Source organism: Pantherophis guttatus, chromosome 3, assembly GCF_059756535.1.
Source record: "Pantherophis guttatus breed Tessera chromosome 3, ASM5975653v1, whole genome shotgun sequence".
Classification (NCBI taxonomy): Eukaryota; Metazoa; Chordata; class Lepidosauria; order Squamata; family Colubridae; genus Pantherophis; species Pantherophis guttatus.
In genome coordinates this window covers 189,426,737-189,450,662 of record NC_142065.1, presented here as the reverse complement: position 1 = coordinate 189,450,662, position 23,926 = coordinate 189,426,737, and the positions used below count along the sequence as shown (strand labels likewise).

The 23,926-nt window shown below is 38.9% G+C and overlaps 1 protein-coding gene across 1 annotated transcript in view; it reads left to right on the top strand.

Moving 5' to 3' along the window:
• Nucleotides 1–23,926, top strand: part of STK3 (serine/threonine kinase 3) — a 126,361-nt gene that overhangs the window by 76,271 nt on the left and 26,164 nt on the right. Inside the window, exon 10 of the mRNA XM_034422509.3 lies at nt 2,292–2,467. Coding sequence (XP_034278400.1) covers nt 2,292–2,467 — 176 coding nt within the window. The remainder of the gene's footprint in view (nt 1–2,291; nt 2,468–23,926) is intronic.

Below are 23,926 nucleotides of genomic sequence, written 5' to 3'. Positions count from 1 at the left end.
TGCTGCTTGTGTTCAGTCTACCTTAATACACAGTATCTTCAATTATTCATTGAAAATTTCTGAATGAATTTGCTTGCCCTTAGGTTAAAAGAAGATTAGAAGACTTTAGGTTCTGTATTAAGCAATAATTTCTTGTGACACATTTCATTCTTTTGATTAATGTGTGGAGCATCAATCTATGAGAAATCAGGTGGAAATGGGTGGTCTGATTCTCAAAAGTATAAATTGCAGCAGAATTATCCTATCTGATGGTTATCTTGCCATATGTCTGATGATGCACATATGATAAAATTGCTCCTATATAAACTGTTAGAATAAACTCATTAAGTTTTATTTACAATATTAAAATTAGGTAACGTTTAAAACTTTTCAAAACATGCGTTTTATGAAGTGCATAATGGTAGATGGCAACTAGACCTACAGCTGTATTAATTTTTCACAGTATGTCAAGGATTTTTAACTTCATCAAAAAGATAATACATGTAGTCCTCAACTTAACAACAAATGGTCACTAAGCCCCTGCACAGTACCCTAAGTTGTGCCATTCCCCACCCCAACCCACATAGCATCTCTTGCATACTCCATGCACAGTTTTCAATTTGCACTGTCCCTATGTGCCTACTTTGACCAGTGTGGCATCTCTGGTGCACCCCCACACATCCTGCCCCACCAGTGTGCCTTTCCCAAGCCATGTACTACCTCTTGGGCATCCGCACTCACTCTTCCCCACCCATGCCATCCCTCCATGCGCCGCCTGACCTGCATGGCACTTCAACTGGCCTGGCCAGCACTGCTCACATACCTATGATCCCCATGCATTCTTCTTGTCCCCCCCCCCTACTCAGCCTATGCAACACCTCTTGTGTACCCCCATGTACCATTCTTAATCTGCACCTCTCCACAGTCTTGCTCCCTCCTACCCTCCCATCCCAGCAGCAGCCACTTACCTATCTTCTGACTTTGGACCTCTTGCTGGCTCCCCCACCAACTTTCTCCCTGTAAGCCTCCCACAAGCAAAATAAATTGGGAAGTTTGAAATCACTCTTATTCCCATTGCTTTTTTGCCCACCCGTGGTTATTCTTAGTATTACTGTAATTCTACCTTAATATATTTATTAAAAGAAGTTGGCTTGTGTGCTTTATTGTAATTTTTTAGTTTGAAGGCAGGGATTCTTAATAGGTCTCTTGCTATTATTGTAATAGGATTATAAATGTTTGATCTATTTCTTTCAAAATGCAAGTAGCTGAAAATGACTTTTGAGTTGGGAATTAATTCTGATAATATATTTTTCTCCAAAATTCAGCCAAAGTAGTAATGAGCCAATTCTGAAAATGATTATCACTTGACACTTCGAAAGTCAGACATCATCGTTTAATGTGAAACTTAAAAATTTTATGAACATTTAATTAAATAATTTCATGCACTTCTATTGTATAGTATTGTATTTTTTTTTAAAAAAAAGGAATTTCAAGAATTGGCATTTCCTCTTCCTTTAGCAAATTTGTATTTAATCATCAGTGATAAGCTTGAAAAATTGAGAAATAATATGCACCTGCGATTTCTACAAGAACATAAGATTATTTTTCCTTATGAGGCAAAATATATTTAGAATCACAGTTTTGCCTTCAGTACTTTGATATATAATTGGATGAGTTTAAGAATCTTTACCTGGGTCTTAAATAGCCAGATAAGGTGTTACTTTCCTTTGGACAATTACATGATTATTAATTTTTAAACCATGAATTATATGAAACAACTTATTATGAAAAATTAATTTAGCATTACTCGTAAGTAAATTCTTTCTTGAGTTGAGTTTAGATTTGGTAATTTAGATTGGTCATTGGTCTAGTTTTCTTCACCAAAATATGAAAGTATTTTTTTCCTTTCTTATATTTTACAATGTAATCTCTTTTTTCCCTTGCTTCTCTCTTGTCCTTGAAGGTCTCCCACCTCAGCAACTAGGATAAATTACTAGTTTAACTTACTGTCAAGTAACCAAGTGATGTCACTTGCTAAATATAAAGGAATTACATTTCAGTCTAACTTCAGTGCATAAATTGGTTATCAATTGCTTATAGATAATTTATTTGTATACTGCTTTAATTATAATAAGGTTTTGTGTGGTTATGTTGTACTTCTAGTTGTACTGTCACTATAACATGTTATCTTAATTTGTAGTAAAAAAAAAGCATTAATACTTTTAAAATTAGTTAACTTTCAGAGAGCACAATCACTTTGAGCTCTTTGGTTTCTCTTCATATTTTTGACTATTTTCTTATTTTCAAAACAGGAAATGCTACATCACCTCAGGCTCAGCGACCTTCATTTATGGACTATTTTGATAAACAGGATTCCAAAAATAAGGCCCATGAAAACTGCAACCAGAATATACATGAATCTTATCACATAGCGAAGAATGTTTTCCCTGATAACTGGAAAGTTCCCCAGGATGGTGACTTTGATTTTGTAAGTTCTTATGTACAGTTTGTTTTCCTAATGTTGATGGATTTTATGTGGATATTGCTGATTTAATATTTCTACATGATACAAGTATATACTTCCATCTTTTTCTTTCTGGTTGGGAATTATGTGAACATAGTGTATATCTTCAGCGCATATTTTGCACTGTGTTAAACATACAGTAATAGCATACATTCATAGGAATATTGCTTTATGTAATAGGAGACTAAAATCTTCAAATAGAAGTAGCCTGCTCTTTTTCTTTGGTTTCCTGTCTCTAAACTGATAATCTCATACACTTGAGACTAAGTATAATACTTTATTTCCATATTCTCTAAAATACAGTTCCTATGTATGTATGTTTAGAATAATTTCTTCCTACACTGAAAGAAAGCCTGTTTCAGTCCAAAGATTTTAAAACTTGGAATCAGGAAACAATTTTTGAATTACTATGAAACATTAGAAAGTCCTTGAAAATATTACATGTGCAGAAAACAGAAGAAAGAGATATTTGGAGATCCTTTTCCCTCAGAGCCTTCATTGTAATTATCTTACTTTATCCCCTAATTGTTGTAGAACTTCTGGAGAAGTATGGAAGTTGTACTGCAGAATAAATTGTCATAAAGAAAAAAGTTTCCACACCTAAAAGCCTTTCCTGAGTTAAAAATCTTTATAATGTTGAAAGACAAAATTGTATACAGTCTATTGGTTTAACATGCTGTTCTAAACTGAAAAATACAGTTGACAAATAATTAAAATTCACAGTACAATTTTTCAACCACACATTATATTTCTTCTCCTTATGGTCTAGCTGTTCTTTTCTTTCCCTCACTGAAGAAATTAATGTATCTAACCTCTCATTAGGAAGTTGGGAGATTTGTGAATATTCATTATTGTCATTGACTTTAGGTCCTATAGATTGTCAGAGAGAAATTAATAGACATGTTTTTATAGCAGTTTTAAAGCAGAAGCAGATGGGGGCCCAGATATGACCTCCGGCTCAGTATGAATGAAGTGCCTTGCCTGCTGGGGAAGACGGGGGCCAATGGGGGGGGTCTCTGGGGAGATGGAGAGCCGGAATATTGCGGTTATGACTGGTAGATATGATGGGAGCTGAGGGGTAGGCCGCTCTCGGGGAACTAGGGCTCACTATGTCAAAGTGATTATGTGTTCTGGCCCCTCTGGTTCTGGTTTTGGTTCACGAGGCTCATCCCGTATACCTGGTGACTTGGGAAATCAGGGCCCTGGCCTCAGGCTGCTGCTATTTAATGCCAGGTCTATTATTAATAAAGTCCCCCTCGTTCGGGATTTAATCCTGGAGGAGAGGGCTGACCTGGCATGCATAACTGAGACCTGGCTGGGCCAGGAGGGGGGTGTTCCCCTCTCAGAGATGTGCCCAGACAGGTTTCAGATACTGCATCAGCTGCGACTCCAGGGAAGGGGTGGAGGAGTGGCAGTCACTGTCTGTAAGAGTCTTTGCCCTCGCAGGATCCCTGCCCCGGAGATTGTCGGATGTGAGTCCCTCCTCTTGAGGTTGGACTCAAGGGTTCAGTTGGGTCTGTTGTTGACATACCTGCCTCCCAGCTACATTACAACATCCCTACCTGGGCTACTAGAGGCAGTAACCGGGTTGGCGGTGGAGTTCCCCAGGCTCATGGTGCTGGGGGACCTGCCATCACTTGGTAAACCCTCAGATGTGGCTCAGGAGTTCATGGCTTCCATGACAACCATGGACCTGACCCAAGTAGTTCAGGGTCCGACCCATGTGGGGGGACACATGCTCAACTTGGTATTTCTCTCGGGGCAGTGGAGACGTGATCCGGAATTAAGGGAGATAGATGTTTCTCCTTTGTCGTGGTCAGATCATTTTCTGCTGAGGTTGGACTTTAGGACGCCACTCCCCCATTGCAGGGAGGCGGAGCCAATTAAGTGGTTTTGCCCCAGGTGCCTAATGGACCCTGCAGGGTTCCAGAAGAAGCTTGGGGAGATACCTGACTCCCTTGTCCACAGCCCGGCAGAGTCCCTGGTTGTTGCCTGGAATAAGGCAGTGTCTGGGGCACTGGACCAGATTGTGCCTTTGCGACCTCTCGAGCAGTGGATCCAGGAAAGCTCCCTGATTTACTGAGAAGCTCCAGGAGATGAAGCGCCAGAAGAGACATCTAGAGTGGCACTGGAGGACCAGTAAATCTGAATCTGACCGAACACTCTTAAGAGCCTTTATTAGGACTTATTTAGTGGCGATACGGTCGGCAAAATGTTCACATTTTTCCACACTTATTGCATTCGCTGATTCTCGCCCAGCCGCACTCTTTAGGGTGACTCGCTCTCTCCTTAATGTAGGGGGAATGGAGGAGCCCTTACAGGGTAGAGCTGAGGAATTTGTGCACTTACTGTCAGATAAAGTCGTTCAGATTCAGATGGACCTGGACTCTGATTGGGCAATTCTGACTGAGATGACCAGGGCAGGTCTTAGTCGTATTGTATGGGATGAGTTTGAGCCTGTGACTCCTGAGGAAATGGACAAGGCTGTGGGTGCGATGAGTTCCTCCACTTGTTTGTTGGACCCATGCCCCTCCTGGCTGGTTTCGGCCAGCAGGAAGGTGACGCGAGGCTGGCTCCTGACTTTAGTTAACACTTCCTTAAGGGAGGGGTCTTTTCCGAAACTATTAAAGGAAGCGGTCATAAGGCCCCTCCTCAAGAAGCCTTCCTTGGACCCTGCAGAATTAAAGAACTTTCGTCCAGTCTCCAACTTACCCTTTGTGGGGAAGGTTGTAGAGAAAGTGGTGGCACTTCAGCTCCTACGGACATTGGAGGAAACGGATTATCTGGACCCTTTTCAATCTGGCTTCAGACCTGGCTACAGCATGGAAACTGCTTTGGTTGCTTTGATGGAAGATCTCTGGCGAGTCCATGATGGGGGTCATTCCTCTATCGTGGTCCTACTTGACCTCTCAGCAGCTTTCGATACCATCGACCATGGTATCCTACTAGGCTGACTAAGGGAGTTGGGAGTGGGAGGCACCGTGTTACGGTGGTTCTCCTCTTATCTCTCTGGTCGGTCACAGTCAGTGTTAATAGGAGAACAGAAGTCAACCCCTAGGCCCCTCGTTTGTGGGGTGCCTCAGGGCTCGGTCCTCTCTCCCCTTCTATTCAACATCTACATGAAACTGCTGGGGGAGATCATCCGACAATATGGGGCGGGATATCAGCAGTATGCCGATGATACCTAGCTGTATATCTCCACCCCACATCATTTCAGTGAAGAAGTGGATATGATGTGCCAGTGCCTGGAGGCTGTGAGAATCTGGATGGGAGTCAACAGGCTCAGACTTAACCCAGACAAGACCGAGTGGCTGTGGGTATTACCTCCCAAGGACCATGTCGATTGTCCATCCTTAGTCGGGGGGGGGGAGAAGCTGTCCCCCTCAGAACGGGTTTGCAATTTGGGTGTCCTCCTTGACCCATAGCTGAAATTAGAGCAACACCTGGCAGCTGTGGCTAAGGGGACCTTTATACAGGTTCGCCTTGTACACCAATTGCGACCCTACCTGGATTGGGAGGCTCTTCTCACAGTCACTCATGTCCTTGTCACCTCACGGTTGGATTATTGCAACACGCTCTACATGGGGCTACCCCTGAAAAGTGTTCGAAGACTATAGTTGGTCCAGAATGCAGCCACTCAAGCAGTCGTGGGTGCACCTAGGTACATTACACCAATCCTCCATGAGCTGCACTGGCTTCCTATCAGTCTCCGGTCACAATTCAAGGTGTTGGTTATTACCTTTAAAGCCCTATATGGCTTAGGGCCAGGCTATCTTCAAGACTGTCTTCTACCACATAGCTCCCAACGACCGGTAAGATCCCACAGAGTTGGCCTCCTTCGGGTCCCGTCAGCTAAACAATGTCGGCTGGCGGGTCCGCGGGCGAGGGCCTTCTATGTGGCTGCCCCGGCTCTCTGGAATCAGCTACCTCCTGAGGCCCAGACTGCTCCCACCCTACTGGCCTTCCGGAAAATGTTGAAAACCTGGCTTTTCCAGCAGGCTTGGGGCCCTTGATCTCGCCACTGCGATCTTGGGAGATCCGGCCATGAGCGGTGTGTATGGGTTTTTTTAACGTCTTTTATTTATATTGTTCATACTGTCTTTGTTGTAAGCTGCCCAGAGTCCTCAGAGAGTTGGGTGGCATAGAAATACGAATAATAAATAATAAATAAATAAATATAAGTATTTTCTGTGTATTCTCAATCTTGTATAAAAGTTCAGGCCAATCATAAGATTTCCACTTCACTGCAGAAAGGATAGTTGTTAATAAAACTGTTACTTTATGTATAGCAACATTTATTCATGTTTATAAAATACTTGTTAGGATTTTTTTTAAATTAGTGAACATATTTTGAAAAATATCAATAACTTTTTTGCTTTTTTCCCCTTCAAAAGTACAAGAATTTAGATTAATTTCCCAAATTAAAATACCTTAGATGGTATGTATGTTGTTAATAATTGTGAATGACTTAACATTTGCTGAGGAATAGAGAATGGTGGAGCAAATATTTTATACTTGTTTAAAAATATATTTCTAAAAAATTGCTGGCATACATTTTATGCAGTTCATAAAAAATACAAGAACTCTTCCCTTTCTCTTTTGTCAATTTTGTCCCCTAATGAGATCTAATTAATGTGTTTTTTTTATCAGTAAATATAATCAAAAACATTTAATGAATATTTGAAAATGGAATAGCAATTTAAATTCTAAACTGGAAAAGTAGACTAATATTCAGGATCGTTCTAAAGTGATTAATTTGTATTAGTCTCATAATAAAGAGAGGGAGAAGATTGATTTTGTTTGCCAGCAGTCACTTCAGGTTCAGTAAGATGCGAGCAAAACAAAACAAAATCCATTAAAATTATGTCAGATATAATCAACCCTTACATAAATTAAGTAACTGTAAACTACAGTGAAAATCTTGCATGAACTTAATATTGTCAGAATATACATAAACTTAAATATTTAAGTCTCCTTCCTGCAGAGTATTGTGTTTCCCATCAGCAATCCCTTCTGATCACAATGATAGCAAATTTGAACAGTTTTCTTTTTATTAAAAGCTATTTATTTTAACACTCAGCATTTTTTCCTGTTGAGATTTTCCAATAATGCAACCTCCCATGATATATTGAACTATGTGAAAAATAAGTAATTGAATCTCAAGGACCTGATGGTTCATGATAAGCCTTATTGTAATTCTGTATCTTCTAACCATGCCACTGAATGAATCTTTCTAGTAAAAGTCATTTTGTATATATAATTATGTAGAACTTAAAAAAATCTTGACAGAATACAAGGAATCTAAAGAGAATTTTCAATAAAGTATAACTTGCACTGAGATAGTAATATTTATTCTTTTCCTTTAGCACCATAAAGCCTTTGTAAGGCTTTATGTGTTTAAATTTATGCAGTTTGTCATGACTGCAATCAACAGGAGACTCTGTGGCTTGCAGATCATTCCAGTTAGCTAGTTCCTAATGTATACTATAAGTTTTAGCTCTTCTAACATGGAAAAGGTAGAATATGAGACTTTGAAATGCGTTAGTGACCTTTAGAATTTTTACAAATATTTCTCAATCGGTAATGAAACAATAATTTGTGAGTATATTGTCTATCTGTTAATTGTACAGAGACTAGGAAAAAAAAGTGGGGCGAAACTCACTTAGCAATTGTCTCATTTAGCAACATAAATTTTTAAGTTCAGTTGTGATCATAAATCAAGGACTACCTATTTAATGTTTTCTCTTATATAGTTCTAAAGCTGAAGCAATCATGTTCTGTAAAATCAGTTTAGTATATGTTGTTTTCTTTATTTTCTTTATTCAATTTATATCCCGCCTTTCTCCTAGTGGACTCATTTCTTTGAATGTGGGCTTTTGTGTATTTTTTAAAGTCTTATATGTATCCTATGGACAATTTATTATTTGTATTTCTGTTATTGTTTTGACAATAGATCTTAGATAGTTATAAAACAGGCATTAGCTAGAAAATGATGTAATAATGCAAGTTATTCATATTTGCATTATTGTTTTAACAATGGATCTAAGACATAAAACTGGCATTAGCTAGAAGTGATCTAATAGCTAGTAAACTAGCTATTTAAAGCCTCATCAGCACTCATGTAATTAATTATCTTAACATTATCCACGCAATCTCTTTATTTTTCTGGTTAGGATAAGTAAAAGTAGGCAAATGTATTTTACATTAGTGCTTGTGGGGAGAAAATGTTTTTTTGCTGAAGTCCGTATAGATAATGATCCCAGATTGTTTCATATTAAATAATGAGCATGTAGATCACATATTGCCATTATAGTGTTTAAATAGATATATTTTGGGGGAAAATTTTTCTATTATTGGCAGAAAGTCATCTGTTAAAAGATAAAATTTTGGAGTGACTTCCAAGTGCAGGAAACATATTACAATTACTGTAAAATGATGACATTGTAAATAGGAAGTGCTTAATCTGCATTAACAAGTAAGAGATTAGGAATGTATGCAATAATTATTGTTTTCCGGGCCTAAATATTTAAAAGAATTGGTGAAAGATTCTCCTCTTTTCACAGCTTAATAAGAAGGCTCAATACTTGTATGTTGACGTTATTGTAAGCCATAGTTAGCATTACATCTAAAATAGCTATAGCAGAAGCAGCTCAGAAGTAGTAATTGGGATTTAAAGTATCAGAGCCAATTCAATATTAAAGGCTGCCTTTTTCTCAACAGTTGCCCTCCGTATCTAGAGGGTAATAGGAATGATGAGGAAAAAGAAAAGGAATGGTGAGGAAAGGCTGCCCAAGCTTGCTGGTTCATGAGTTTATACAATCAAATACAGAGTCTGCTACTCTTGTGCTAGAACTTTCCAGGATTATTTTAAGATGTCAGCCTATGACTTGGAAAAAAACACACATTGTCCTCATTATAATTAGCCCATAAAACAAACTAGAATAAATTTTGTAACTATTTGGCAGCCTTGAGGGTCAGTAAGGTTATAGAAGTTGGTTGCCAGCATTCCTACTTATTATAGGATTATTATTCCTGAATTATAGGATTATTTTTCCTGAATAATTTGAAAACAGTAATGAAGTGGAAGAAAATGATGAGAATAACAAAATAAAAGCAGCTTAGTTATATTTGTCACTGTTGCCTTAGTAACTAATTGTTCATATTAATATCTCATGCACTTCTCTGTAGTTTCTTGAGTTTTCAGATAGCTTTGAAATACCTTTAGCTTGATTAAAAACATGAAGATGTTTTCCAAAGATGAGAGGAACTGAGCTTTGAGATTCAAACTCCACTTGTCTAATATGATTTTAATAGTGAAGAAGGAAACTTTCCATCCTGTATAAACCTGTGTTATTCCATCCAACTCTGAACTTTGCAATATCCCTTGAGGTTGTTTTCTGAATGGCTATTAATAGGATTGTATTTATGTTATATAATTTTCAGATTTAATACTGTTCTATATCTTTAAAAAATATATCCAGAATATAAATGCTTGTGAAACACTTATACTGTATTTCATTAAGTGAACATTACATTCCAGTCCTAAACATATATTGTATGTTGCTAAATTCTGGATAAAACCAATAGTCAAATAGTTATAAGTACATAATTAGGCATTTTAACTTGCATTATGGATTGTGGTTTTATTGTTGTGAGCCGCCCTGAGTCCGTTGGAGCTAGGGCAGCATATAAGCCTAATAAAATAAAATAAATAAACAAATAAATAATCCTGACATTGTTAAAAAGATAAATTTCCCTCATAAGATTCATTGGAATAATTATGGCATAATCTGCTGCTACTACTTCAGATTATTAGTTTTATATGTGAGTTGATTATATTTCTGATTAGCATATTGATTGGGATAACCATTTTAGTCAATAATAATTTCAGTCCCTGCTCTACAAAATATGTTTGCAGGTGGGAATGGCAGCAAAAATGTTTTCCGTGTTTTCTATTTATAAATTAGAAGCTATGTACAGGCATTCTATCTTTTATTACTGCTCCCCCTTCTTTCCAGATTTTCTTTAAAAAGTGTTGGTAGAAAATAGTCAGCATTAGTGTACATTTCTTTTCCAAACTACTGCAGAAAGAAGATGGTTGGCAAATAAAATTTAGATGTTGCATCATCAACACAGGAAGCAATAAGTAAAGCATCCAAGACTGTCACTATAATTATTATATCCTAAAATTACATGAATTATTTTACGGAGGGATAGTATCAAGGTCATATGAAATGTTAGTACTGATTTATACTGCTTGGTAAGACCATACTTGGAATAGTGGATCCAGTTTTAGTCACCACGAAACAAAAAAGATGTTGAGATTCTACAAAGGGTACAGAGAAGAGCAACAAAGATGATTAGGAGGCTGTGGTTAAAACATGATGAATGGTTTCAGGAACTGGGTATGTCTAATCTAAGAAGAGAAGGACTACGAGTTACATGAGAGCATTCTTTCAATATTTGAAGGGCTATTACCGAGAAGACAGGGGTCAGCTTATTCTCCAAAGCACCTGAGGGTAGGACAAGAAGTAATATATGGAAACATATCAAGAAGAAATCCAATTTATAACTAAGGAGAAGTTTCCTGACAGTTAGAACAATTAATCAGTGGAACAGCTTGCATCTAGTAGTTGTGGGTGCCCCATCAGTGGGGGATTTTAAGAAGAGATTGGACTTCCATTTGTCTGGAATGGCATAGTATCTCCTGCTTCAGCAGAGTTGGACTAGAAGACCTCCCAGGTCCCTTCCAACTCTTATTCTGTATTCTGTAAATTAGAATTGATTAGCTATCCATCTGAATCCACTTTTCTCTGGGCGGCAAACAATATTGCAATTATCAATACCAGAAAAACACGAAAACTTTAGCTGATTTAGGGCTTAACAGTCCCAAGGATAGGCTCTGATTCTATATGCATCAGATAGAGGTAGAGAGGGATGATAACCTGTTACCTCATGAATTGTAGTTGAGAATCTGCTAGCTTTTCCTCTTTAGTTTCAGAGCCAGACACATTCCAATGAAAGAAGAGAGAAATCTTCCCTTTTCACATATGAATGTCTTTTCCATCATACTTAAGCCATGAACATTCATGCCATCATACTTCAGATAGCTTTATAGTTGCATTATAAATATATATATATATTGGAAATAAAAGAGTACAAACAAAATGTGAAAAATGAATGCGGGAGAGTTAATGGAGGATATCAGATATGTAGGCAGTTGCCCTCTCTTCACAGTTGTTCTTTCCACTCGTTTCATCAGCTGCTATGGCAACAGTCTGCTGGTGATCTTAAACAAGTTGGTTAGTGTAAAACTAGTGAGGGAAATTGTGGATAGTTCTAGGAATTGGACTTGTTTTCTGTGATTAGAGAATTGTTGCCATAGGAACCACAGCAGAGAACAGAATTACAGTTTTAAGTTTTCATTGGCTTCACGGAGTCAAGCAAATTGGCCCTTTAATGGGTATGTGTTCCAGGTTTTTTTCCCTTGTCTGTCTTGTTCATATGGATCATTTGCTGCTTCTGCAGTAATCAAGCTGGATTGAACGCTCTCCCTCCCATGTACATTTTTTTTCAGGGTTAATCATTCCTCTGCAAAAGTTGAGGGTGGCAAGAAATATGAGTGAAGTTTGAATAGCAGATGAAATTAAAGGGCTTTTGGGTGAGGTGTTACCTTTGAAAATGAGGTAATGGAGAGACTTTTTGAAAAAGCAACAGATTGGCTACCCTAAGCAATTCAACAGCATTTGTTCTGAACTTTATCCAGAATTCAGAGGTCATCCTGTCAAGCTGCTCATCACAATCAAAACATCACTTCTACTTTTTTCATGTTAAAAATAAAAACAAGGAAGGTACAGTGACACGTCCATTTTAGCTTTGAAGACCATTTTTCAATTTTCCCCTCCCTCTTTCTCTCAAAAGATGAATCCAGTTTTCATAGGATACTTCCAGTCCCCCTTAGATCAAAAATATAAAAAGCAATGGAACTATGACTTAAATTTGTTTTATTGGGGATGGAGAATCAAGCCTACCAGGCTTCTTCATGTTATTATGGGCATTCCCTTCTTGTGCACAACCACAGCACAGAAATGCCCTACCACCATTTTTTCAGTCAAGTTGAGGACCACCTGGTTTTTTTTTGTTTTTCCCATTCTTATTTATGCATATAAATTTACATATGTTGCAATAATGTTTAACACACACACACACACACACACCCCAACCAAAAAAAAGAAAAGTGTACGTGGAAAAGACTTCATGGGGAAAAATGGAAAGCAGGGAAGGAGAAGGGACTAAGCAGGTCAAAGGTAGAATTTGAGGTAGCCTGACATAATAGGGAAAACTATTCTGCCTCACAGACAGTTCAACTGTAAACTGAGATTAGGATTTTTAATCAGTCTAGATTGTTTTATTTTATTGTCTTGTGGGAATACTGTCCAGGCATAATACATATTTTCAATGTATTTTAAGGTAGCTCTGGTTTCCTGCAGGAGTCTTGAGTGTGACACTAATCAGCTATAGCAGCAGCCTTAAACGGGATGCCTTAATCCACAGTCCCTATAATTCTCAATTAGCCTGGTTAATGGCAATCTTAGCCTAATATACCTGGGAAGGACCCAGTTAGGAAAGGTTGAACTCTAGTTTTCCCTGTTCTGGCTAAGCTCAACAAAAAGCAAAGCAATACCACAGGCCAAGAATTTAAAGAACATTAGTTAAAAAGTTATGAAGATTTAAATATTTTTCCTTGTGCTTCTTTTGGTGTCTTTTTTGTTGTTTTACAATTGTCAGAACCTTTCGAATTAACGATCTAAAATGAAAAACTTTTTCCCCCCTCCTAGAGTGAAATCCTTTTTTCAGATTCTACAAATGGATGCAGAAAGCCATTTGTAGGCATCAGGCTAGAAACAGAGATCATGAGTTCTAGTACTCCCTTAGACACAAAGCCAGCTGGTGACTTTGGGCCAGTTAGCCCTAGGAAGGAGCAGTGACAAAGTACTTTTAAAATCTTTCCAAGAAAACTGCAGGGACTTGTCTGGAAGACACCAAAACAAAATAAACACCCAACAACCCCAAATTGTCATAATGTCGTCTTAAATTATCCCTTTTAGTTCATCTATCTTTTCAGAATTGCTGTTGTGATACAGTACACATCTTACAACACAGTTTTCATCTTTTTAATTATTTATTTACTTGTGATGAGGTTATTTAAGCAAAAATACTTAATTAGGTAATTTTTCTTTTTGGATTGCTATAATTGGAGGGGGATATTTTTATAGAAACATATGTTACATTTCACACACAGATGGTAACCTAAGATCCTCTATATAAAACATCAAAAGAGGTTTTTACTTCAAATGCTCTGATTTTCACCCATAAATTTGTTTGAAGTTGTTGATCATCCATGCCTACTCAGGCAGAATGTGCTGTCTTACAAAATAGTTATTTGCATGTTTTTTTCTGATTGAAAAACAAACTTAATTTCTGAGTTACCAAATATGAGAAATATCTACATTTTTAGGTAGTGTATTTTATTAGGTTAATAAACAGCTTCTCTCTATCCCTTTTTACTAATGCTCTGCACCAAGTTCAGTTGAAGTTTTTCTTAAACCCAATGATTGAAATATATGGTATAGGTGCCTTTTCAGAATGCTTGCTTTCATTGCTAGTGTTTTAACTTTTGAAACTAAATTGTACTGGTTTATTCTCAATCTGTCAGTACTTAAGAAGGTCATTTTCCTGGGCATACCAGGTTCTAAGTCAACCCAGGAAATTCATCTGGTATTGCTACCTGGAGGCAGTGCTTTTGTTTGCAGTAAGGTTAAAACAATTTTGACTTAAAGTTTTGGCATTTAAATATTGAGCAAAATACCTCACCCAAGCAAACAAACTGAGCAAAAAAAGAGTAAAACCAAACAAAAACTGAGGGGCCTATTTGGTGTATTGGTTAAGGTGCTAGGCTAGGAACTGGGAATACCGGTAAATTCTAGTCTTGCCTTAGGCATAAAAGCCACTGGGTAAATTGGTCCAGTCACACACTCAGTGCAACCCACCTCATGGGTTGTTGTGTGTAAAGTAGGAGAAAGAAGTATTAGGTACATTTGTGGCCTTGAGTTACTAATAAATTAATAAAAGTGGGATACAATTAAAAAAAACCCACACTAATAAAAATGAAAACCTGATATTCTCATCTCTTTGTGCACTAATAAATCCATTACAAAGTATTTCATAAAATAAGCACATTACATAATCTCTACAGAAAGGGTATTAAAATGGCAAAATACTGCTAGTCTTTTGTATAATTGGCAGTGAATTAGTGAACTAATCTCTTTGTACACAATTGAAAGATTTTACCAGAACATAAAAAGTGCAATATATTTAATAAGATTATTAATTTTTAAATATCACTGATTCTGCCATCGTCTTTCTTAATGTTCATGTCAAATACATTTATGAGTACAGCTGCATCCCAAATTTATACTTGTTCTTCCTTGTAAATATAAAGCTATTTTAACATGATACATTAGCTTTCTAATCAAGAACCAGATGGTTTACTTTTAAACCAGTGTGTAGAGTCTGTATTTATGTTCATAATGAAACATTGGCTTAAAATGCTTAACCAAGGTTTGATTAAAATAAATTTTGGGGGTAGTTGGCTAGTATTTGAAAAATCCACATAACTTTGTATATTATTATGCTTAAGTGCCTGCAGGAATTCACCATCACTACCCCCATCATAATATTCTACTCTTTGACAGTTAATGAACTGCTATTAGTGTTGAATAATCACTTGCCAAAAATATCCTGTTCAAATCTGCCAAGCTGATTACAGTTAGAAAAGGAAGCTAATCATATGGCATTTGCCATATTCATTAAAGTATCAATGGCATTCTCCTTTTTTGTCGTATTTTTGAATATATTATGTAAGTAGATTTTTAAAAATCCTTTAAACATTTAAAGACTTTTTAGCATATTGGGAAAGTATAGTTGCTTCAAAATTTGTCCTACATATTATTTTATATAAGGAGACATGGATAGAAAGTTTGTGCATTTGTATATTCTTGTACTCATGCAGTCTGATCCTGCTAATATTCCAGTATGTCTCCATCCCCCGCCCCCAACCACACTCAGAGTTTGGTTGTGTTAAATGCTAGGTAAATATGTAAGTTAAAATAATATGGGTATCTGATACCATTTAACACCTTTATCCTTATTATCCAGACATATTTCATATGTATTAGAATTTTTGAAGCAGATTTGGGGGGGGGGGGAGAATTATATTACTAGCATTCATTTAATTTATGACATACCAGTATATACTATTGCAGTCATTCTAATAGAGTTCTTTCAGTGCTGGACCTGAACCTAGGAAGTTCAAGTTCTGTTCTACTAGGAAAATGGCTGAGTGTTTTTTGTAATTGTTTCCTCTCCGCCCAATTAACCTCATAGGCTACATTTTGGGGAAAGTTAGCATGCTCTTTATGTTGCCTTGAGCCCATGAAAAAGCATCAAGCTAAAAAGTTAAAAATATATTAGTTTTTAATTTTATATTTGCATATGCCAAGGCAAGCATATGCCAAGCAGATATACTCCATATGTGAAATCCCAAACTTTAAAATAAAATTAAATCTAGAAAGAATATGGTTTATCGTATACTGCAGTAGATAATGCTTTTGCAGATCATCTAACATAGATTAGAGCATATGGAAAAAGAGAAGCCAGATGTTTAAGCTGGCTTTAGAATAGGCCAAGGAACATGAGACATTTCTGATTTCTGCTGGATAACTGAGAAAACAAGGAATAGCAAAAAGATGTCAGTTGGCACTTCATTGATTACAGAAAGACCTTTGATTGTGTGGATTACACGAAGCTTGGAATGTGCTTAGAAAAAATGGGAATCCTAGAACATCTTGTTGTCCTCATGCTAAGCCTATACATTGACCAGAAAGCCACAGAACCAATTGAATATGGTAAAACAGTGCCTTCAGGTTGGCAAAGAAGTGGAAAAATGCTGCATGCTGCTTGCTTCACTATTTATTCAATTGATCAATTGATATGCTGAATATATATATTGATGTAGGTTGTATTGGAAGATGAGTATGGTTCTAAAGTTGGAAGAAGAAACATCAAAACCTGGGTTATGTGATGACATTATGCTGATAGCTGACAAAACAAAAGAACTTTTGTTATAGTGGTAAAGATAAAGGAGCACAATGAAAAAATGGACTAGAATTAAAATTGAATATAAAGAAGACCAGACTAATGACAACCAGTACAACTACTACTTTATTTATTTATATCCCGTCTTTATTATTTTTACAAGTAACTCAAGGCAGCAGACGTATCCAACACATCTTTCTCTTTTTCCCACATCAACCCTGTGAGGTGGGTTGGGCTGAAGAGAATGACCAGCCCAAGGTCATTCAGCTGGCTTTCATGGCTAAGGTGAGATTATAACTCATGGTCTTCCATTTTCTAGCTTGATGCCTTCACTACTAGACAAAACTGGCTCTCAGACAAGTTTTAGAACTGACAATGAAGATATCAAAAAGATAAAATAGCTTCTCTGATTACTAAAGAAACAAATAGTCAGGAATTAACTGTGTTTTGATAGAGCAGTGATGAAGACCTTAGGGGAAAAATATTTCAATGCTATAAAGAGTGGAATAGTGCAATCAGTGGTATTCCTCATGACACTGTAAAGAAGTAAAAATTGTCTTCAAAGAAGCAGACTAGAAAGAGTATTGATGCTTTTTAACTTTGGTGTTGGAGAAGACTTCTGAAAATACTATGGACAGCCAAAAAATCCTAAGCAAATGGGTAATTGAACAAACCAACCCAGTATTCTCACTCTAGACTGAAATGATGAGACCCAAATTATCCTACTTCAGACACATTATGCAAAGATCTATCCCTCTGGAGAAAGCTTTAATGCTGGACAAGGTGGAAGGAAAGAGAAGAAAATCCTTACCTCTGGTTCTGGTGAAATGACACGGGACTCCTCCCACTGCCGTGACAGGGCAGTGGAGTCCAGCTTACTGACATTCAGATCCATCTTGCTCCAGTACTTTTAAACTTTTCATCATACCCCTGACTGGACTTATTACCTCCCATCTATGTTTATGTTTATTGGATGTACACAGCAGCTGTCCTCCTTGCACTGCGAGACTCCCCCCTCTTGCAGGCCTGGCCCTCCACTCTATCGAGGGCCTACCTTGATGACGGGTTTTGGAATCCTGAGAGGTGGCATGTGGCGAAGAGGGGGTTGAGGGGCTTTTTAACTTCTTTTTTAAACAAAGTTTTAAGGGGTTCTGGGAGGGGGGTAGGGTTGTGGGTTTGGGGGATAACCCACTGAGGGGGAGGCCGGGTCCGACAGTGGGCTACGTAACAGGGGATGCGGGGTCCGGAGTCAATGAGGGGGTTAGAGTCCATACTGAGGAGAGCGATACCATCAGTACTGTAATTGGTAGGGGCAGATATGGTGGGAGCAGGGGGCCATATCTGGTTATGGGGGTGTGCACCCGCTATCTCCGAGCGGTGGTGTGCTCCGGCCCCCAATGCTCCTCTCGTTCCCCGGGCTGCGCAGATCCTCAGGGCCCGGGCCTTCGGCTGATGTTGTGCAACGCCAGGTCCATTGTAAATAAAGCCCCCCTCATTTGTGATCTTGTTCAAGAGGGGGGAGCGGACCTGGCGGGTATTATGGAGACCTAGTTGGGCCAGGAGGGGGGTTCCCCTTGTTGAAATGTGCCCACCAGGCTTCGGAGCATTCCATCAGCTGAGGGTTCAGGGGAGGGGCCGTGGGGGTAGCGGTTGTTATAAAGGAAGGTCTTGGTCCGAAGGAGGCCACTGTGCCTCAGATAGCCGGATGTGAGTCCCTCTTTGTGAAGTGGAGTCATGGGATGCAGGTGGGTCTGCTGATCACGTACCTGGCTCCCTGCCACGTGGCGACGGCCCTGCCTGAGCTGCTCAACGTGATAGCCGGGATGGCAGTTGATACCCCCAGACTTATGGTTATGGGGGATTTCAACCTGTCGTCCGGTGAAACGTCTGAGGCGGCTCGGGAGTTCATGGCTTCCATGACGACCATGGACTTGACCCAGTTAGTTCATGGCCCTACACACATAGGGGGACACACTCTGGACTTGATTTTCATCTCTGGCCAGTGGCTGAATGGTTTAGATATAGGGAATGTAGTGATTAAACCCTTGTCATGGTCTGACTCTCCTTCAACTTGACCTTCAAACCGCTACACCCCGCTGCAGGGAGGTGGAACCGATGAGGTGGTTCTGCCCCATGCGACTGATGGATCCTGATAGGTTCCAGACGGAGCTGGGCCATTCCCTGAGGCTCTGGCTCACGACCCGGCTGAAGACTTGGTGGCCGCCTGGGATAGGGCGGCCGCTGGAGTTTGGACCATGTCGTGCCTTTGCAGACTCTGACCCACCACCGATCTCACTTAGCTCCCTGGTTTTCCGAGGAGCTGAGGGAGATGAAGCACCGGAAAAGAGAGCAATTGGAGGGCTAGCCTTTCCGAATCCGACCGAACACTGGTAAGGTCTCATATTAAGACCTACCTAGTGGCGATAAAAATGGCAAAGTTTAATTATTTTTCCGTTCTTATCGCGTCTGCAGATAACCGCCCAGCCGCCCTGTTCAGGGCGACCCGCTCCCTGCTCCATCCGGGAGCGCGGGAGGACCCCTTGGAGGGCAGGGCTGAGGATTTTGTGCAGTATCTGCATGACAAAGTTGCTCAAATTCGGGAAGGCCTGGACTCTTGACTGGGTAGATACAGGCGGGGTGACGGAGACAAGTCTTGAGAGCGTTATCTGGGAGGAGTTTGATCCAGTGACCCCTGAAGACATGGACAGATTCTGGGTAGACTTAGCACGGCCACATGTTTATTGGACCCGTGTCCCTCCTGGTTGGTGCTGGCTTCCCGGGAGGTTACACGAGGCTGGCTCCAAGGGGTTGTTAACGCTTTTTTGAGAGAGGGCCACTTTCCCGCCACCTTGAAAGAGGCGGTGGTGAGGCCTCTCCTCAAGAAGCCCTCCTTGGACCCGGCTGTTTTAGCAAATTATCATCCAGTCTCCAACCTTCGCTTCGTGGCGAAGGTTGTTGAGAGTGTGGTGACGCGACAATTCCCCCAGTACCTGGATGAAGCGGTCTATCTCGATCCGTTCCAGTCAGGCTTCAGGCCTAGGCACAGCACGGAAACAGCTTCTGTTGACGGGGGGCCAGAGGTCGACCCCAAGGCACCTTGTATGTGGGGTGCCGCAGGGGTCGGTTCTCTCGCCCCTTCTGTTCAACATTTATGTGAAGCCGCTGGGTGAGATCATCCGTGGTTTCGGGGTGATGTACCATCAGTATGCTGATGACACTTAGCTGTACATCTCCACCCTGGACCACCCCAATGATGCCCTTGACGTGATGTCCCGGTGTCTGGAGGCCATACGGATCTGGATGGGGAGAAATAGGCTCAAGCTCAACCCCTCCAAGACCGAGGGGCTGTGGCTTCCAGCGTCCCGATATAGTCAGTTAGTGCCATCTCTGACTATTGGGGGCGAGTTGCTGGCCCCCACAGAGAGGGCTCACAACTTGTGTGTCCTCCTGGATGCACGGCTGTCTTTAGAAGAGCATGTGGCCGTGGCCAGGGGAGCTTTTTATCAGGCTCGCCTGATTCGCCAGTTGCGTCCCTTTCTGGATTGGGATTCCTTATGCACGGTCACTCATGCCCTCGTCACTTCCCGCCTGGACTACTGCAATGCTCTCTACATGGGGCTCCCCTTGAAGAGCACCCGGAGGCTCCAGCTGGTCCAAAATGCAGCCGCGCGGATGATTATGGGAGCGTCATGGCGCTCCCATGAAACACCTCTCCTGCATGAGCTGCACTGGCTCCCGGTGGTCCTCCAGGTGCGATTCAAGGTATTGGTGACCACCTTTAGAGCGCTCCATGGCTTAGGGCCGGGATTTTACAGGACCGCCTTCTGCCACCGAGAGCCTCCCACTGGCCAGTACGCTCCCACAGAGAGGGGCTCCTCCGGGTGCCATCGGCCAAACAATGCAGACTGGCAGCCCCCAGGGGGAGAGCTTTCTCTGTGGGAGCACCTGCCCTCTGGAATGAGCTCCCCCCGGAGATACGGACGATTCCAGACTTACGTACTTTCCGTCGGGCCCTCAAAACCTTTTTATTTCATCAAGTAGGGCTGGCCTAATCTCTCCAATTGTGTATTTTAATTTGGATTTTTAATGGGGGATTTTAACTGTTGGGTCAAATTGTTTAATTCATTTTAAAATTGTTTTTATATTTTGTATTTGATGTTTTTACTTCTGGCTGTTCACGACCCTGAGTCCTTTGGGAGAAGGGCGGTATACAAATTTAAATATTAAATATTAAATTAAATTAAAATGTCCACCAGCAGCAATATGGATGGGTTAATTTCCAGATGTACATTTTAGGGCATTTTGCAAAGGCCTGCACCTTGATTTTATTGCACTGCCTTTCTAGAGCTTCTGCATTACAGTATTTGGCCTATAGTCTTTTTGGGCCAGTATGGGTCTGGGAGAGCAGAACTACATATTAGCTATAACTAGATAATTGTTATATTCTTCTCTGCCAATTTGGAAAAGATGATAAAAGTTTATTAATCTTGGCAACTATAGGATTGATACAATTATGGTACCAAACTGTATCCCTGCTAAACTGTTGATAGGGATCTCCTTAGTATAATGGCCTTGGAAGTTGCAGTTGACTTTATAGTTGTCATATAATTTTATAGATATGCAGAAGAAGCCTTTAGTCTATGGCTGCATTTTTCTGATAGTGCTGAGGCAATGACAACAAATAGGAACTACTAGGGCAAGACCTCAATCTTTGGGAATGATTGCTGTTCAATCAAAGTATGTAATCAGGAAGACTAATACTGGAATCCCCCTGAATAATAGTTCTGAACTTTTATCTTAATCCACTGCAATTTGCATGAAGCGTTTATATACTTCCTGCCGTGAGTTATTTATGTTTTATTTAAAGAAATGGTAAGTTCAGAGACTGGTTCAGCTCACTATAAGTCCAATTAATAATAAATTAGTCCAATTAATAATAAAAAGATATTTAGGAATTATTCAGTTTTTTCTTGACTGTCCAAAGCACTAATGATAGGATATAAGGAAGAAAAATATATATTAGTTGACCTGCAACTGCACAGGTTGTATGACCAACGTTACCTCCACAATATTGTTATATTTTTTTCAGGAAATGGAGACCCTGTGCCTTGTGATGATAGGATACATACCTGAGGACTTCAAGCCACATAGCATAATAAAGAATTATTTATAATGAATAGTGCCCTTTATTAATCTTCCTGTAAGGTAGTTAACATTAGCAGTTGTTAAAGGCCATGTATTTAATCAGGAACACTAATAATTCGCATTTATTTTAGCATTTTTCCAAACTAGCAAGAGTATCTGTTTAATGTTATTAAATATTAGGATAGAATGTCATTAAAGTGGTGGTGCTGATAGCAGTTTGCCACTGTTGAAAGAACAGCTGGTTCAAACAGATTCTGTGAAAGAAATTGAGGGCAAGGCAGTTTGGCCAAACTGCATCAGATGTAGAAGTTTGTTGTCTTTTCATAATAAAATACTGAGATAGTAACTAACAGGTTAGCATAGCATTGTGTGTCTCTGTGTTGTTTTTTTTCATAAAAATAACACTGAAGTCAGAGAATACTACCAATCTGACTGGGTAGTTATAAGCCTATAAAAACCTAGTTGTTGTCTATTGACTATGCCTACATTCTACTGAACCATGGCTAATTAAACCTTGGCTATATTGTAAATACAATTATATGCCACCAGCTGGGCAGAAATAATTTACAATGACTTTCCATGGTATTTTTGAGCTATTTTTAAAAGTGTAAGCAATGATGAAATGAAATAGCTTTTATATAAATACTGTACTTGTCTGTGTAAAGGTAAGCTCCTTCTTTTGCCATAACACTATTTGGAATAATTATCCTAAAGTTCCTTAGCTCTTTGTGTTTTTCATTGTCTACATTTCACATCTAAAGCTTTCAGTAGGGTTCTGTTTTATGCTTTGGAATGAAATTATACACATTTATTGTATGTGTGCTGATTGAATAAAGTTACATTACCAAAATAATTTGGTTACCTTTATCTAAAATCTTTAGATTTTAATAACTTTTAAGAAAAACAGGTTTCCTAGAAGAATGATATCACTATGATCATGAGGAAGTTATTTTGCTTTTAAAGTTACTTGAGGAGCCGTCAACACTCTACTCATTTTCTGTTGTAATTAATGTGAGTGTGATTATGAATTTGTGCTTATCAATTACATAGAAGTCTATTAAAATCTAAATAATTATGAAAACTATTGAAGATTCAATGTTTCAAAAAGACTGTACAACTATTCCTTAAATATACTAAAACTGCTTTAAAAGATGTCTGAGCACATAATGAAAATTGTTCTTGTATATCTTGGCAGTTTGTTAAAACCTGCTAACTTTTAAAGCTAGCTGTTGTTTTGATAGATTACACTCAAGGTCACCTTCTTGTTTAAATGAGGTTTTGTTTGGTGTAATTAAACCATGCCAGGTGTATTGGAAACAGAAGGTTTGGATAATTCAGAGTAAATGAGAACAAAATACAAGGCCATTATTTGTCTCTAGTGAGCTTCCAAGTGAATGTTGTATATAGAACTATTTATAATACATTTTACATGGTCAAGGATTGCTTGAAGTTGCTGCTTGCGGCATTTAAATTAAATCACTCACAGATTTTTACATACCAATTACAACTATATTCTTATATCTGTCCCTAACTTTAAGTGCATAACATTTAGTGTCTAGTCATGAAACTAAGTGAATATAAGTTATAATTATACTGGTTTTGATTAAGAGGTGCTATTATACTGCATTTCAACATACCTTTAATATATGTTTGCTTTCAGTAGTAATATCCCATGTACTAGGCAGCTTTGAAATATTATTTTATTAATCTTAATATGAGTGAATTAGTTTAAATAGTACTGTAATAAAGGACCAAGGTACAAGTCCAATTTGACCACCATAAATCAAAGTTAAATCTATCTTTTTTCAGGGGAATGCTCTAGGCAGTATATATAAAGTATGCTAATGACTTTCATTTCCTCCCTTAAAGTTTAAATTCAGAAAAATGTGTGCTAACTGAATATATAATATTTAAAAATATTCAAATTAAAAACATTGCAGTTAGAAGGTTGAATTTGCATAAAAGTAGCATTTATCAATTATTCCTTAGTTTTTAAAATTATTGTTACATGCTAGAAAAAACTTCATGTATTGATAAGTCAGATTAACATTCTTAGATATCACCCAATTTGAGACCGAAGCATGTTTTCTGAAACAATCCTTCCCATGTAGCATGCATCTA